Consider the following 13,654-nt stretch of genomic DNA (forward strand, 5'->3'; position numbering starts at 1 on the left):
CCACCACGTTGTCAGCATCAACAACACTACACTGAATCCATCGATAATAAATTCAACACATCGGGGAGTTCGAATCCCACATCGCGATTTCCAAGGGTGTAGGAAGCTCTGCGGATGAGTATGCACTGAGGCGAGATGGCATGTCGCTCGTTTAACATCTCGCATCTGGCCTTACCGGTCGTTACCGCGCTGATAAGCTTTCTGGCGTACACGTCCCAACTGTTCTTCTATTACTTTGATGAAGCACCGCTTACGTCGAAGGAAACATGGTGGTTGAATATTTTTGCTTCCTGCATCTGGGTATGCTACTACCGCTCATGCACCGTCGATCCCGGCCATACACCCAAGAACTGGATGCCATTGGACCGTAAGCAACTGGAAGAAGACTGTGCAAGTGGTCGACAGCGATGGTGTCGTCGATGTGAGGCTTTCAAACCGCCTCGGGCACATCACTGCAAGACATGTCAGAGGTAGGTTCTCATAGATCAGCAGCTATGGCTTATGCTGATTGCTCCAGGTGCATTCCGAAGATGGACCACCACTGTCCGTGGACATCAAATTGCGTGTCGCACTTTACTTTTCCTCATTTCTTGAGGTTTCTCTTCTACACGGTCGTTGGCATGGGGTATCTCGAAACTCTTCTTTTTGAGAGGGCTTCCATTATTTGGGCATCGCGCCATCTTCCTAGTGTAAGGGACAGCTCAGCTCGTCTGCTGTGATTGCTTGTGCTGACGCCAACATCAAGTACCTCGGTCCAAGTCTGGTGCAGCTGGCTCATCTGTTCATTTTGCTTGTAGTGAACAGCTTGACATTATTTGCCCTGGCAATACTTTTAGTGCGGAGTATCTGGTCGCTGGCTCTCAATACAACCACTATCGAGTCGTGGGAGATTGAGAGACACGAGACACTGTTGAGGCGAGCCCGACACTTTGGTGGGTATCTGTCTGGGCCTGGAGGAATTCAAATTCGGATCCAGAAACAAGAGTTCCCGTACGACATTGGCATTTGGTCGAACATCAAGGCGGGAATGGGTGGAAGTGCAAATGTAAGTCATGCTGGTTAAACTCTCTGTTGCTGTGCTGATCCCTCTAAGATATTGAGTTGGTTCTGGCCCTTTGCGGCAACGCCTGATCGGTCAACAGGTCTCGACTTTGAAGTCAATGGCTTTGAAGGTAAAGGAACAGTTCTCTTGTATTTTTGATGACAACACATGAACTAACGAGAAATAGATTCTAACGTGTCATGGCCGCCACCCGATCCAGACCGCATTCCCTTTCCTGCTAAGCAACGGAATCTGGACGCAGCGATCAAAGCTGCCGATGCTTCTTACTACCGAGCTGTTGAAGCACGTAATTCTCAAAAGATTAAGGACGCGAACGATGCGCAGGTGAACCGAGGGATACATCGTCGGAAACGATTCCACGAACGGTTTGATCAAAATCGAAAAGAGGATGGTGATTTATCCTCTGACAGTGAGGCCTCTGGCAGCCGCACTTCTCAGAATGGTGAGGAAGGCTGGAGAAACTCTGAAGGAGAGCGTCTTCGTGACTTTGGCGTTGATGAAGACGTCGAGTTTTATGACGAAGACGACATCCCCTTGGGCATCTTAATCAAACGACGCCAGCAGAAAGCATCACAAACTGAATAGTAACGCTTCTTGTACTATATCTATCCTTCGTTCAAGCAGCGCATATATATATTAATAGCCTTCTTTCTCGACCCTTCATGCGACGTCCAGCAGGTCAGGACAATGCACCACCAAGTATCATTGTTTCGTTGCAAAGAATGATCCTGTCCCCAGAATATCTCCACCCTCTTCACTTCCCGCCTGAGCTCTCTCTATCCTCTCCCTCGTCGTCTTGAACAACCGCGGCATTCCCGTTTGCTCGAATTCTGCCCCCTCGACCACCATCTTCGCCAGTCCTTTCGCAGCCAACCAGATAACCGGCATGCCATGCCCATTCAGACCAGCGAGAATGAAATGACCCTGTTTCCCCGGAACAGCACCAACATGCGGATTCGAATCATACGAATACCCCATCACACCCGTCCAGACCTTATCGACCTTGGCGTCCGTGTGCTCCCACCCACGATACGTCCGCTGCATGTACCCATCATAGTAATCCTTCACCTCCTCAACAAGCACGCTATCATCGACATTATTGTACCATTGTTCACGGAATGGCTTGAACACCGCCGAAGCGCCTCCGACAATGATACCCCCGTCTGCGCGGGGGATGAGATATGAGAGCACATTGTCCTCCGTGCGGTTAATGTATGAGTTTGTGAGCAGCGGCGCGTCGCTCCCCTCGGGTACGGCAATGCGACAGCATAAGCCCTTGCATGGGATGATGTTGCGTTTATACTCCGGTAGCAAGGTCGCTACGTAGGCGTTGGATGCGTGGATGACTTTGTCGGCGTGGATGGTCCCGCGCGGCGTGGTGACATTCCACCCACCCTCTGGCGCGGCAGTCACCGAAAGCGCAGGCGTGTACGTCTGCAGATTCACCTTGCCTGCCGCTACGATCTTTGCGAGAAGCTGCATGACGAACTTGTAGGGCCACATCGTAGCTGCCGTGTAGGACGCGCAGGCAACAGCGCCTTTGACGCCGCAAATCTAGTCAAATCAGCTTCAATCATCTTGATAACAGTCGAAAAGAAAGACCCACCCTTTCGGCATTCTCTGAATAGAAAATCACATCATCCATATACCCAAACCCATGCTCCTTCATCCGCTCATAGACCCTCCTCGCCTTCTCCGCTGCCTCCGCGTTACACCACACATCCATCGTCCTCGTCAGCATGAAATCGCAGTCAATCTGCTCCCGCTCAATCAACTGCTTGATGGCGTGGACATGCGCGATCTCGAACTCGGCGATCTCCGCCCCAGCCTCGGCGCCAGCGCGCTCGATATACGTGGGGATATGCCCGTAGAGATCCGGGCGCAGATGGCCTCCATTGCGCCCCGTAGCGCCTGAGCAAGCTCCCCTCGCTTCAAGAATCGTAATCGAGCCAACGCGCTCGGTAAAGTCGGTGAGGAGATGGTAGGCAGTGCTTACGCCTGCGTAGCCTGCGCCGATGATCACGATGTCGCTGTGTGTGGGGAGGTGCTCGGTGGAGCGGTGGTTGTGGAGATCGTGAGGATTGGCTTGCCAGAAGCTGACGCTGGGATGGGGAGGAAGGTTGGACATGTTGATGGTGATTCTTGGGGAAGGGTACTAGATGATGCTTTTCGGGTGTGTCTGGAATGGAAGTTGTCGCTGGATTGACTGATTGTTCAGCCGGAGATGTTCCGGCCAAGATAGGCTGGGCTGATTGATAGTGCTGATTGTTTATTCCACAGGCTGGCTGGTACCGTGGTAGAATGGGTGATATTTATGTTATGTTTTCCCATCAGCATCACCAGGGAGATCGTCAACTGGCTATAGCAGTCAGTAATCTTCTGCTCTCTACCATCCCCCGCTGCGGGGATCCCTGCCAACTGTTCAAACTGTCAGCAGTTCTCCAAAGAAGACAGCCCCAGCATCATGTCCAGACAAGTATCACATCGTCTTCGACATCGTCGGGACCTAAGTCTCCTTTGACGCATACTACGCACGCTTCGCCAGCACCATCGGCGAAAAAACTACACGCGCACAGCGTCATCCCCCGCCATTTCGGGTACACGTGGATGGCCGCCACCGAGCTCGAATTCACCTTTCTGTCCATCTAATCGTCCTATCGCCTCTACAAGGATGTCATGAGCGCGCTAGTTTATCGCACGCTGTATATGGTCGGTGTATTGAACCTGCGCCAGCAGTTCACGGACAGCGACCGTGACGCGTGTCCGCAGGGATATACATCCAGGAAGTGATTGCACTGTCAGACGGTGGCACATATATGGATCTAATTAACACTTTGAGTTAACTCCCATCATGAATGGGTAGCACTTGAGCACCATCCTCGCAATACCAATCCTTCCATCCATCAACAGTCCTTCTGCGGATAAAATGACCTACTATCTACTAGTACTAAAGAGTGCTCTAGAATATCAAATGATGACGGCAGACCCTTTGACCAATCCAATCGCATGGTTTTGCGTGAGGAATTGGCATTTGAGCACTTCTAGGCCCTGGCTGCTATCTATCTAGCAGCAGGTAACATCCACATATCCAGAACAGATGAAACAGAGGACTCCCTTGGCGGTCCTCACGATGCTTGGCACGGAGGAATTCCCGATTCCCTGGAGGAACCAGATTTCTGTATGACCCAATAACTACCTGGTTGTTAGGCATGTTCAACAGACTGGACCAAACGAATCCGTTCCTCCCACCGGGTGATGGATGGAAAGCAGGGGCTACCAGGCGCTTGGCACAAGAGACCACAAGTCCGGGGTGCAGGTACCGGGTTAATGCTGTGGTGGACTGGTTGCGCTTTGGTGCACGTATGATTTACGGCGGTTTCACTTTGATATCCACTCCGCCAATTCTGGTAGACGCGGTATTGCAGCGGGACAAGCGAGGGAGTAGGCTCTATTTCACATGCAAGAGTCAGCTTTCTCGTCCTTAGAATATCAACACTAACTCGATCCTTCACAACATCACCCCAATCAAACAACAGCTTCAGTCAGTTCACCAGACCAGGTCAAAATGCTTCAATCACTCCTCCTCCTTCCTCTCTTCCTCACCTCGGCCTTTGCCACCCCCCATGATCCCACCGCCCACCAGGCCCTGGAGAAGCGCGCCACTTTCCCCATCCCTTCCTCCAAGGGCAGCGTGACCCTCCGTTCTACCCAATATGTCAAGGGCACTTTCGATGGTGGCATGAAGACCTACGGCCGTGGTGTCGAGTGTACCGGCCAGAAGGAGGGCGGCGAGAAAGACGCCGTCTTCGTCGTTGAGGAAGGTGGTATCCTCAAGAACGTCATTATCGGTGCCGACCAGATCAAGGGTGTCTACTGCAAGGGCTCCTGCACCATCCAGAACGTCTGGTGGAAAGACGTCTGCGAGGGTATGTTCTCTCTGCCCCGTGCCCCTCCCAATTCTCCCGCATTCAGCTAATCTCCATTCACCCAGACGCCCTCTCCCTCAAGGGCAGCGGCAGCGGCACCTACAAGATCATCGGCGGCGGCGCCCAGAACGCCGACGACAAGGTCATCCAGCACAACAGCGGCGGCACGGTCATGATCCAGGGCTTCACAGTCTCCAACTTCGGCAAGCTGTACCGCTCGTGCGGTAACTGCAGCAAGCAGTACAAGCGCTCCGTCCAGATCAGCGGCGTCAAGGCCTACAACGGCAAGACTCTCGTTGGCATCAACTCCAACTACGGCGATACTGCTTCCATCGATGCCTGTGCCAGCAGCGTCAAGGACATCTGTGTTGAGTATGAGGGCACCAACAACAACGGCAAGGAGCCCAAGAAGAAGTCGTCGGGTCCTAGCAAGGCTTGCGAGTACAATCAGCCTCTGAAGAAGTGTTAGATGGAGACAGCTGGTCTGTTGGTCCCGATGTCAGGCATGTCGGGATACACTTTGATTTCTGTTTAGACGGAGAGCTGGAGAGGACTATGTATATATTATATAAAAAATAAGAAGCTAAGCCTGTATATCTTAGGACAGTTATGTCGTTATAAATTGCCATAATCAAGGTGGAAATAGGACTTTGCAGCAAAGAATACTTTTTCTACTCAGCGCAGCTACCTCAGGCTATCCCGACAGCCATGTGACTTTGGGTTCATCCATCTCATTAGGGCGCACACTTCGCATTCCTTCGTTTACATAGGGGACATTGATTTGAATTCTCGAGTACACCCACCGAATCCAACGTTGCAATGTTGGGCGAGGTTACATCAAAGTTAGGGGAAAAGCAGGCTCTAGATCCCTCCTCTGGGAGAACTGCATACGACCACAAAATCCTAGGCTCAATTCTCATTTGACTGAACATGAATGTAAAGAACGGATTAATGGCATTGGCGAGCTTAAGAGATAGGTTATACAACATCATCTGCGCCTCCTCCTTCCATGAAAATAGGATCTTTTGTGTAGTATGTCTCATGTGGAGCGAGCCAAAAGAACCAGACCTCAGCCACAGGCGTAGCATTCTAGTATCCATGAATTCCTCGTGCAGCTGATAGCTTTGGCACTTTGCAGTAGCAGGTCTGGAACATTCAGCAGCTGCAATGGGCCCAGCCCACACAATGAGCAGTTGAGCAGCGAGAATTGGATCCATATGAGTGGTCGTCGACTCTACTGTGCCGTCAGGGAGCCAGTGGTTCGATGCTCATGTTGAGGGGAATGATCACAGGAGCCCCTTTGATACTATTCTTATTCTCGACTCTTCCTGGGGTCTATATTATGAACCATCACCGTTCTAGCCTTTTGCAAGACCTGATGAACTGAGCCTTCTCATCCCTTACTGATGCATTCCCAAGCAAACACCAAACAAATTCAGGCAACCAAGCATCCCTGCACGTTCAGAATTGTTATTAAAGCTTATTACAATTGATTGAGGTTATAATGGCTGCCCCCGCATTCCTCTCTGGTGCCGACATGTGCCACTTCCCCCAGGTCTTGGTGGTTCTGTCCCCACACGAGGCTTTTTGTACTACTTCAACGCACTCCTTGCTTTAATACTTTACAAGAATTGCAAGAACTACAGCCGTAAGACTGTTCTATCACCGAGGAGGGGAATCTGGATCATCGCGGCGAGACATCTCGGAGAGAGGATATATAAATGGCCATGGATTCCTAGACGATTCGTCATATCTACTACTCATCCTTACCATCACGCAAGCTTCGTACTCCCTGGATACTTACTACTCAACCAGCAACATGCTCTCCCGCACTATCTTCGTCGCCATCATTGGCGCTGTGGCCACCGTCAGCGCCCAGAACACCGGCTCCTGCAACACCGGCACCTTGCAATGCTGCAACCAGGTCGATGATTCCAAGAACCTCAGCGCCAGACTGACCGGTCTTCTCGATATTCTGGGCATCGATGCCAATAACCTGAGCGGCCTTGTTGGCGCGAACTGTAAGTCTCCCTATCACGAAGACTTGGCCCTAGTATCTTGCTGACAGATGCAGGCGTCGCGGTCATCGGCCAGCAGTCTTGCTCTGCCCAGCCTGTTTGCTGCACTAACAACAACTTTGTGAGTCTTGTTATGATATTTCGGTGAATATGTGCTAAGAACTCCCCCTAGAATGGTCTTGTTGCGCTTGGTTGCACTCCCATCGATATTCTGTAGATGCATGCAAAGAAATGTGGCGAGGGCCATGTACGCTGGGCAATGGGCATGGCCAAGACAGCTAGGTAGAATTTCAAAGTCTCCCTGATGAATAAGAGTTATTTGACGTAAAAGAATGAGTTCTTCGTTGCTACCTATAAGTTGGTAAAATATAGCCCAATGCAGTAACTAACATTGATGCAATCATGATCCTACTTCCTGACTTCCATCTGCAAACAGAGAGAGTAACAAAGGTACCGATAGCGAAGAAACAAGCTCACACCAAGCTATTAGCCGTCTCTTCGAATCGTATGACTATGATATCCGAATCCTAGGCTCAAACCAGGTATATGTGACACCGGTTAACCCCACCCTTTCATGCGAAATATGAAGCGTCAAAACAGCCACGAAACCAGTCTTGGAGACAGTGAACCGACAACTCTCCTCAATCCCTCCGAAGATTGATTGGCCATGAAGTATGGCCAGGGAAGACGACCTCACGGGGTTGTCTGTATGATTGGGCCATGTCGAGGTCGAAGCGTCATAAGGACATCAAAATCAGCTGACCAGCCCGGCCAATCCGTCAGTTCAACAAACTAGGCCTCGATATATATATATATATAACATACTCCAAACTGAACAGCTGCTTAATTAAACAAATCAACGTGTCTAAATTCTGGACGGTAATTCGCTTATTGTCTGTCGGACTCTTCACTAGAGTATAGCTTAACGCAATGGACGCGGCAGACGCAGTACACTCGGTACGTCTCATACTATCCCAAAGCATCCAGAATCCATCATATCCCAGCCATCGGCTGCTCATCCGAACTCGCCACCTTACCATTGACGACCGACGCCTAACAAATAACTCTACAGTATCTCTGCCCGCAAGAAGACACGATCATTATCCAGCCCGAGGAAGATATCACGCATTTCGGCACCGCCACCAAGAGCGCCATGAAGCCTGTTCGCGGGATCGTGCTGGCGGTGGGCAAGACGAAAGCCCTCGGGAAAGGAAGAGATCCCGCCGTGGATGTGCGGCTGGGCGATATGGTGGTATATACCAAGGTGGGATATTGTGGACGCGTGTATGGGTGCGTATTGACGTTTTTTTCGTAGGGGAAAGGCAAAGAGGTCCAAGTGGACAAGGACAAGTATTTGATTCTGAAGCGGGACGAGTTGAGTGCTTCTTTGGACGATCGGGGGATCAGCACTGACAGGTACCTAGGGTTGTGGCGATTACAAGTTGATATAATGTTCGACGATCTGGCTGGTTATGACTCTTTCTAATGATTGTGATTGATGCGGTTGCTGTCTAGCATGTCTTTCTATGTCCACCGATTTCAGCTAAGTGGGAGAGATGTTAACTAATACTTTGTCTTGCTAAGGAAGGCCTATCTTGAGATCTTGCTCTTCTTTTTCTCATAGTTGTAAAAGCTCCCTGGTTGGTTTATGGTATTAGCTGCTTGCTCGGTAGAAACAGCGTACTTCGGCCACAGAAGACTCGAGCTATGGAGATAAGCGATGGCTGACTGTGCATCTCATAGCCTGTTGGATTCGCTTCTCAAGGTCCAAACGAAGTACATGATGCTGGTGTCGACTATCACAGTGGATGGGGATCGGTTATTACCATCAGGTCAAATCATACTGAGAACATTCATTCTTTTCTTCCGCAGACATATTCATTCCGTATGACGGAGCAAGCAGAATGTGATATCCTGGTAGATATTCTATGTCTGCTGCGTGGATATCTCTCAGGCATTGGTATGCCATATCTTGTTCGAATATGATATCTGAATGTCCAAGGAAGAAGCAAGTCATTGAGTCATGCATATATCAACCTACATTACCACAGCCAAAAGAAGATATGCAGAAAGAAAAACTTGCTTCAGCATGGAAATGAATGAATAATTCATATGAGGATATTTTGTGAAAAGGAGGTGAGAGCAAAAAGGAAAAACAGAAAAAAGAAATCTCCCCGACAGGGAGTCGAACCCTGGTCTCCCGCGCTCGTTCTCATTTGAGTGACAAGCGGAAATCATGACCGTTAGACCATCGAGGACTTCTTGTTTTTCTGTCTTTATTTTTAAAAATATGTTCCAGATACAACTTAATTCAATCTCTACAACATGCTCTGGCCCAAGTTTTCAAGGATCCCCATACTGGAGCTAAGCAGTGTGCTACTATGTAGATTTGAAGTGGCGATATGACCCCTTCTGATGCTAGTCTTTTGGCTGGAAATCTCTATGTCAACTAAATATGGCCAGCTGAATCCGAGAAGAAAAGAGAAACTTCTATTTCTATTCAATCCGAGTCTAAGCGAGTCCATTCCTACTGTGACCTAGTATTCAGATCGGCTTCCCGCTCTGATCCAGAAACTTCAACCACTCCGGCTGCTTCTCATTGAAGACCATTCTTCCCGGGGGGGAGACCATATCGAAGAGCGCCGCCTTGACGAACGCCTTCCCAGGCGCTTTGGGCGAATTTGACATGATGGGACTATTCTTGTTAGCAAACATTCCGATTGTTTGTACCTCATATACACAGCTACAAACCTGCCACAATTGGAGCAGAAATGTCTCTGGTACGCTAGTCAGCATGCTTCACAGCAAAAACGGAGTCCAGGAGGCAGATCACATACGCGGACCACATTGCCGGAAAGGGATCTAGGATCGTTGTAGGTCTTGAGTGCGGATGATGGATCTTCGAGCTTGATGTCGGCCTCGTCGACCATGTAGTGGATCGAGCAGACTGTGGATGTTAACAGCGCATTCTGCGCAGGATAAAGGGGGTCGTCTATTTACCACCGCCGCTGGATCTCTTGCAGTTTGTGCTATTGATGTTTTAATAAGGAGTCCAAACCGGCACATTTTCTTGAGATGGTGGCATTACCATTGGCAGATGCTCGAGGTGGGAGGTTTCTCGGGCAGAGTGACGCGGATGCTTTCGCAGTTGCAGCGGCCGATATAAGACATGGTGATAGATATTGAATATATGCTGGGGATGTGTTTGTTTGGAGATGTTGAAGTGATGATTGCCATGATTTGTAATGCCACGGCAGCAGCGGAATCTTAGTTCAGCATTCTAGCAAAGGCGGTAGAAGTACGATCATAATTATATAGATTTAAGCATTAAATTATGTTTTGTCAAAGCCGAGACTATCTTGAATTATTGACAAATAACATGCTCTGGATCCTGGTAAGCAGCCACTCTTTCCTATCACAGCGCCGTAGATGGCCCAGGTCATCAACAGTACATTTCCCGCATTTCCTGTGTAATATTTGCAGAGGTATGGGCAAACTCCTCTTTGACCCAAGAATCCCAATCCCAATCAATCCACTCACCAAATTCCATCGCCATGGTTGTATCCCACCGTAGAAGAGGTGAAATATACTGACCCAGGAACAGGTTAAACTCGACAGCAATTGGATCATCTCTCCTGCGGCCAAAGAGAGCACCAGCGAAGTCATAAAACACAAGCTTTCGTTGACCCTGATCAACCATCATAACATTCCGAGGGTGCAGGTCCGTCAGCAATATATCTCGCTTGTAAACTTCGCTTTCAAACTCAATTACCGATTTCATGATTTGCTGGCGAGTGCGTTGAGGAAAGTCCTTAGGTATGGCCTGTTGCATTGATATCCCTGGTAAATATTCGATCAGGATCAGCCGAACAGTGCGCTTTGCTGAATCCTCGACCAGCAGATCTAAAGAGTAAGACCCATAGAACCTAGGGACGAGAACTCCTTGCAGATCAGAAAGCACTCCATACGCATGAACTTCATGGGTGTAATGCTTGTCCACGCAGAGAAAAGGATTAAGGTATCCCTCTTCATCGTCAAAGTAAAGGGGGTCGTATATTTTAGCCACCAGGTTTGCGTTCGATTCGGTACATTCTGGGTTGTCCACGCGAACGGTAAAGACCTGCGCGTTGCAGCCATCGCCGACCTTCAATAATTCAAGGACCTCCAAGTTCAGAATATGTGAGCCCTGCTCCCCAAGTAAAGGAGGATTCCGCAGGCACCGTTGAGCTGGGCTAAATTGACTCCTTTCATTCCTACCAACTTCGAAGTTGCGGCAACAATTCTTTGTCACTAATGTTGGCCGAGGAGGAATATGTGAGTTAACAGTGAATTTCCAACCTTTGGTATAAGGTATGGATGATTTTGGCAATTCAGTTGATGGAATATCCATATGAGTATAGATATTGTAACTGGCTGTCCTGGTGAGAGAAAAAGAGAGAGAAGTGCCCTTTCATCATAGTTTGTAGAGTGTGATGACCAAAGATTGGGTGTGACTATTCTACATATCCATGAGATCACACTGGGCTATCCAATGCAGTCCCATCTGTAGGCGCCTGTTCTATGCTCCTGTGTAAGTCAGGTATCTGTACTAATAAATAACCCTATACACTTTTAGTATGGCACCATATATTTCAGTAGACCATCTTACCTTTGCTTGCACCCTAAGTTCTTAAAGGAGGGGTAAGATTCTAGTGAGAAGTTTATCCAACTTATGTATCTTAATATTGTTAGCCTTTTTTATCTGAACTGAAAAGGCCTATTTAGAAAGATTCTTATATTCTTTATCTGCAGCCTCTATTAAGAGGTCCTTTAAAAGATATTACTTATTATTTTTAAATTCTGGTATGATGCTTTATTAAGTTTATTAGATATAAAATGCTTAGATTTGAAAAAGTGCTCCCTGAGGGAGAACCCTTAATTAATAATCTTTGAAATAGTATTACTATAAAGACTAAGAGGGGTAGGGTGGAATGGATGATAGGGTATCTAGATTTATGTAACTATATTAGGTATAAATACTAGTAAGGAAAAATAAAATCCCTTAACAGAGTACCTGTGACAATAAAGAATAGAATATAGTTAGGCACAGAAAGATATAGATTAATATAGAGACTAATCCTTGCCTCTCTATTAATTATTAATTAAGACTATCTTATAGTCTTAAAGTTATTAAATTATTAATATACTATCTAATTATTATTTAATAGAGAGTATTCCTATAGCATCCTAAAGTCCCTAAATAGTTTTTATTATAATTATACCCCCTTTCTTTAAGGCTGTCTATAGCTATTAAGTATAGGCCTTTTTACTTATCTTTTATAGGATAGTTACTTATAAATAACCTGGCATAGTTTATAGAAGGACTTAAATATATTATTATAATATATAGCTTTTATAATTAGAATATAGTATATATAATATTTAGGAATTATACTTATATATATAATTTAATATTATCTTATAGAAGTTTTAGAGATTTAGTATTATATTATTATAAGGTTTATATATAATATGCTATACCTAATTAAGAACTTTATTTTATTTTAGGTTATATTAATAATAGCCTATAAATTCCGTTATAAATACTCTTAATATCTTTATAAATATACTAGATCTTTATAGTTCTTTATTAAAAATCTTTTAAATTACTTTCTTTATATATTTTTATCATAATATTTCTAATTAATCCTTAGTAAGTTATTCTTATTTAGATCTTAAAGTTCTATAGCTAATATTATATCTATATTCTCTTCTTAATTAGGTATAGATCTAGGACCTATTTATTACTTATTAGTTATTATCCTTTTACTTCCTACTATTGGAATTACTGAGGGTAAGGTAGTATCACCAGGGGTGAAGAGAAATAGGCTGGGCTAATGCCTCTTTACTTACCTGGGGTAAGATCTTCTATTTATACCTAGCTACTGGCTATCTATCTAAAAGATAAGTCATAGATATTATAGAGATTTCTTAGGTTAACCTTAATAATCTAGAGTTAATCTTAATAATTATTAATCTATTTATAATATTTATTTACTAATATTATATCCTCCCCTACTTAAGATAAAGCCCATCCTTAGTAGGTTATCTAGCTCCTTACTAAAAGATTCTTATAGTTTAAGGGAGTAATATTATATATAGTAAGTAGGATTAGATTTACTCTTAGTAAGTAATATTAGATTATACTTAATAAGTAATATTAGATTACTTAGAGGGTAGTATTAGATTACTTAGTAAGTAGGGTTACTAGTATAGTTATTATAGTAAAGGTAAGATAAGGTTATATATTATTTATTTTAATTTTAAGTAACTCTACTTTACCTTACTTATTTTCTTTTTATCTCTTATATTTCTCTTTTTTTTTTCTCCTCCTATAAGCATCTTTCTTTTTATTATATTAATTATTATCTCTCTTTTAGTAAGTCTCTTTCTTTATATACTAATTTCTTATATTCTTCTTATACTTAGTAAATATAAATACCCTATAAAAGAAAGATAAAGGCTATCTTATTTATTAAGAGGATATAGTTACTTCTAGTAAGTTTAGTAAGTATTCTTTTTAGCTTTAGTAATTATCTCTTATTAATAATAAAAGCTTATCTTAGCAGACCTAATAAAAGTATATTAAAGGTGATAGATATTATTTA

General features: G+C 45.5%; 7 protein-coding genes and 1 non-coding gene across 8 annotated transcripts, besides 2 other annotated features; 4 read left to right on the forward strand and 4 right to left on the reverse strand.

Moving 5' to 3' along the window:
- Positions 1–135: 135 nt before the first annotated feature.
- On the forward strand, positions 136–1,648 carry pfa4 (putative palmitoyltransferase with autoacylation activity Pfa4; the record flags this gene model as incomplete). Its single annotated transcript, XM_001276681.1, has 5 exons — positions 136–470; positions 518–689; positions 746–1,045; positions 1,094–1,172; positions 1,230–1,648. 5 exons carry the CDS (start codon positions 136–138, stop codon positions 1,646–1,648), a joined length of 1,305 nt encoding a protein of 434 aa, XP_001276682.1.
- A 117-nt stretch (positions 1,649–1,765) lies between these two features.
- Positions 1,766–3,191, reverse strand: ACLA_059200 (NAD(P)/FAD-dependent oxidoreductase; the record flags this gene model as incomplete). The annotated part of the gene is made up of 2 exons (XM_001276682.1): positions 1,766–2,617; positions 2,670–3,191. 2 exons carry the CDS (start codon positions 3,189–3,191, stop codon positions 1,766–1,768), a joined length of 1,374 nt encoding a protein of 457 aa, XP_001276683.1.
- A 1,437-nt stretch (positions 3,192–4,628) lies between these two features.
- ACLA_059210 (pectate lyase) lies at positions 4,629–5,458 on the forward strand (the record flags this gene model as incomplete). The annotated part of the gene is made up of 2 exons (XM_001276683.1): positions 4,629–4,989; positions 5,055–5,458. 2 exons carry the CDS (start codon positions 4,629–4,631, stop codon positions 5,456–5,458), a joined length of 765 nt encoding a protein of 254 aa, XP_001276684.1.
- A 1,350-nt stretch (positions 5,459–6,808) lies between these two features.
- Positions 6,809–7,224, forward strand: ACLA_059220 (hydrophobin family protein; the record flags this gene model as incomplete). The annotated part of the gene is made up of 3 exons (XM_001276684.1): positions 6,809–7,010; positions 7,058–7,128; positions 7,180–7,224. The coding sequence occupies 3 exons, from the start codon at positions 6,809–6,811 to the stop codon at positions 7,222–7,224; spliced, it is 318 nt and encodes a 105-aa protein (XP_001276685.1).
- A 713-nt stretch (positions 7,225–7,937) lies between these two features.
- ACLA_059230 (putative chaperonin (GroES/Cpn10)) lies at positions 7,938–8,493 on the forward strand (the record flags this gene model as incomplete). The annotated part of the gene is made up of 3 exons (XM_001276685.1): positions 7,938–7,964; positions 8,080–8,271; positions 8,323–8,493. The coding sequence occupies 3 exons, from the start codon at positions 7,938–7,940 to the stop codon at positions 8,491–8,493; spliced, it is 390 nt and encodes a 129-aa protein (XP_001276686.1).
- Positions 8,494–9,177: 684 nt separating this feature from the next.
- ACLA_059240 lies at positions 9,178–9,265 on the reverse strand. The gene has a single exon. It is a non-coding gene; the product is annotated as a tRNA-Asp (tRNA).
- A 286-nt stretch (positions 9,266–9,551) lies between these two features.
- ACLA_059250 (GFA family protein) lies at positions 9,552–10,178 on the reverse strand (the record flags this gene model as incomplete). Its single annotated transcript, XM_001276686.1, has 4 exons — positions 9,552–9,737; positions 9,845–9,954; positions 10,008–10,036; positions 10,096–10,178. 4 exons carry the CDS (start codon positions 10,176–10,178, stop codon positions 9,552–9,554), a joined length of 408 nt encoding a protein of 135 aa, XP_001276687.1.
- A 271-nt stretch (positions 10,179–10,449) lies between these two features.
- On the reverse strand, positions 10,450–11,397 carry ACLA_059260 (uncharacterized protein; the record flags this gene model as incomplete). Its single annotated transcript, XM_001276687.1, has 1 exon — positions 10,450–11,397. The coding sequence occupies one exon, from the start codon at positions 11,395–11,397 to the stop codon at positions 10,450–10,452; it is 948 nt and encodes a 315-aa protein (XP_001276688.1).
- Positions 11,398–12,381: 984 nt separating this feature from the next.
- Positions 12,382–12,563: a microsatellite.
- A 605-nt stretch (positions 12,564–13,168) lies between these two features.
- Positions 13,169–13,213: a microsatellite.
- The last annotated feature ends 441 nt before the right edge of the window (positions 13,214–13,654 follow it).

Source organism: Aspergillus clavatus, genomic scaffold, assembly GCF_000002715.2.
Source record: "Aspergillus clavatus NRRL 1 1099423829736 genomic scaffold, whole genome shotgun sequence".
NCBI lineage: Eukaryota > Fungi > Ascomycota > Eurotiomycetes > Eurotiales > Aspergillaceae > Aspergillus > Aspergillus clavatus.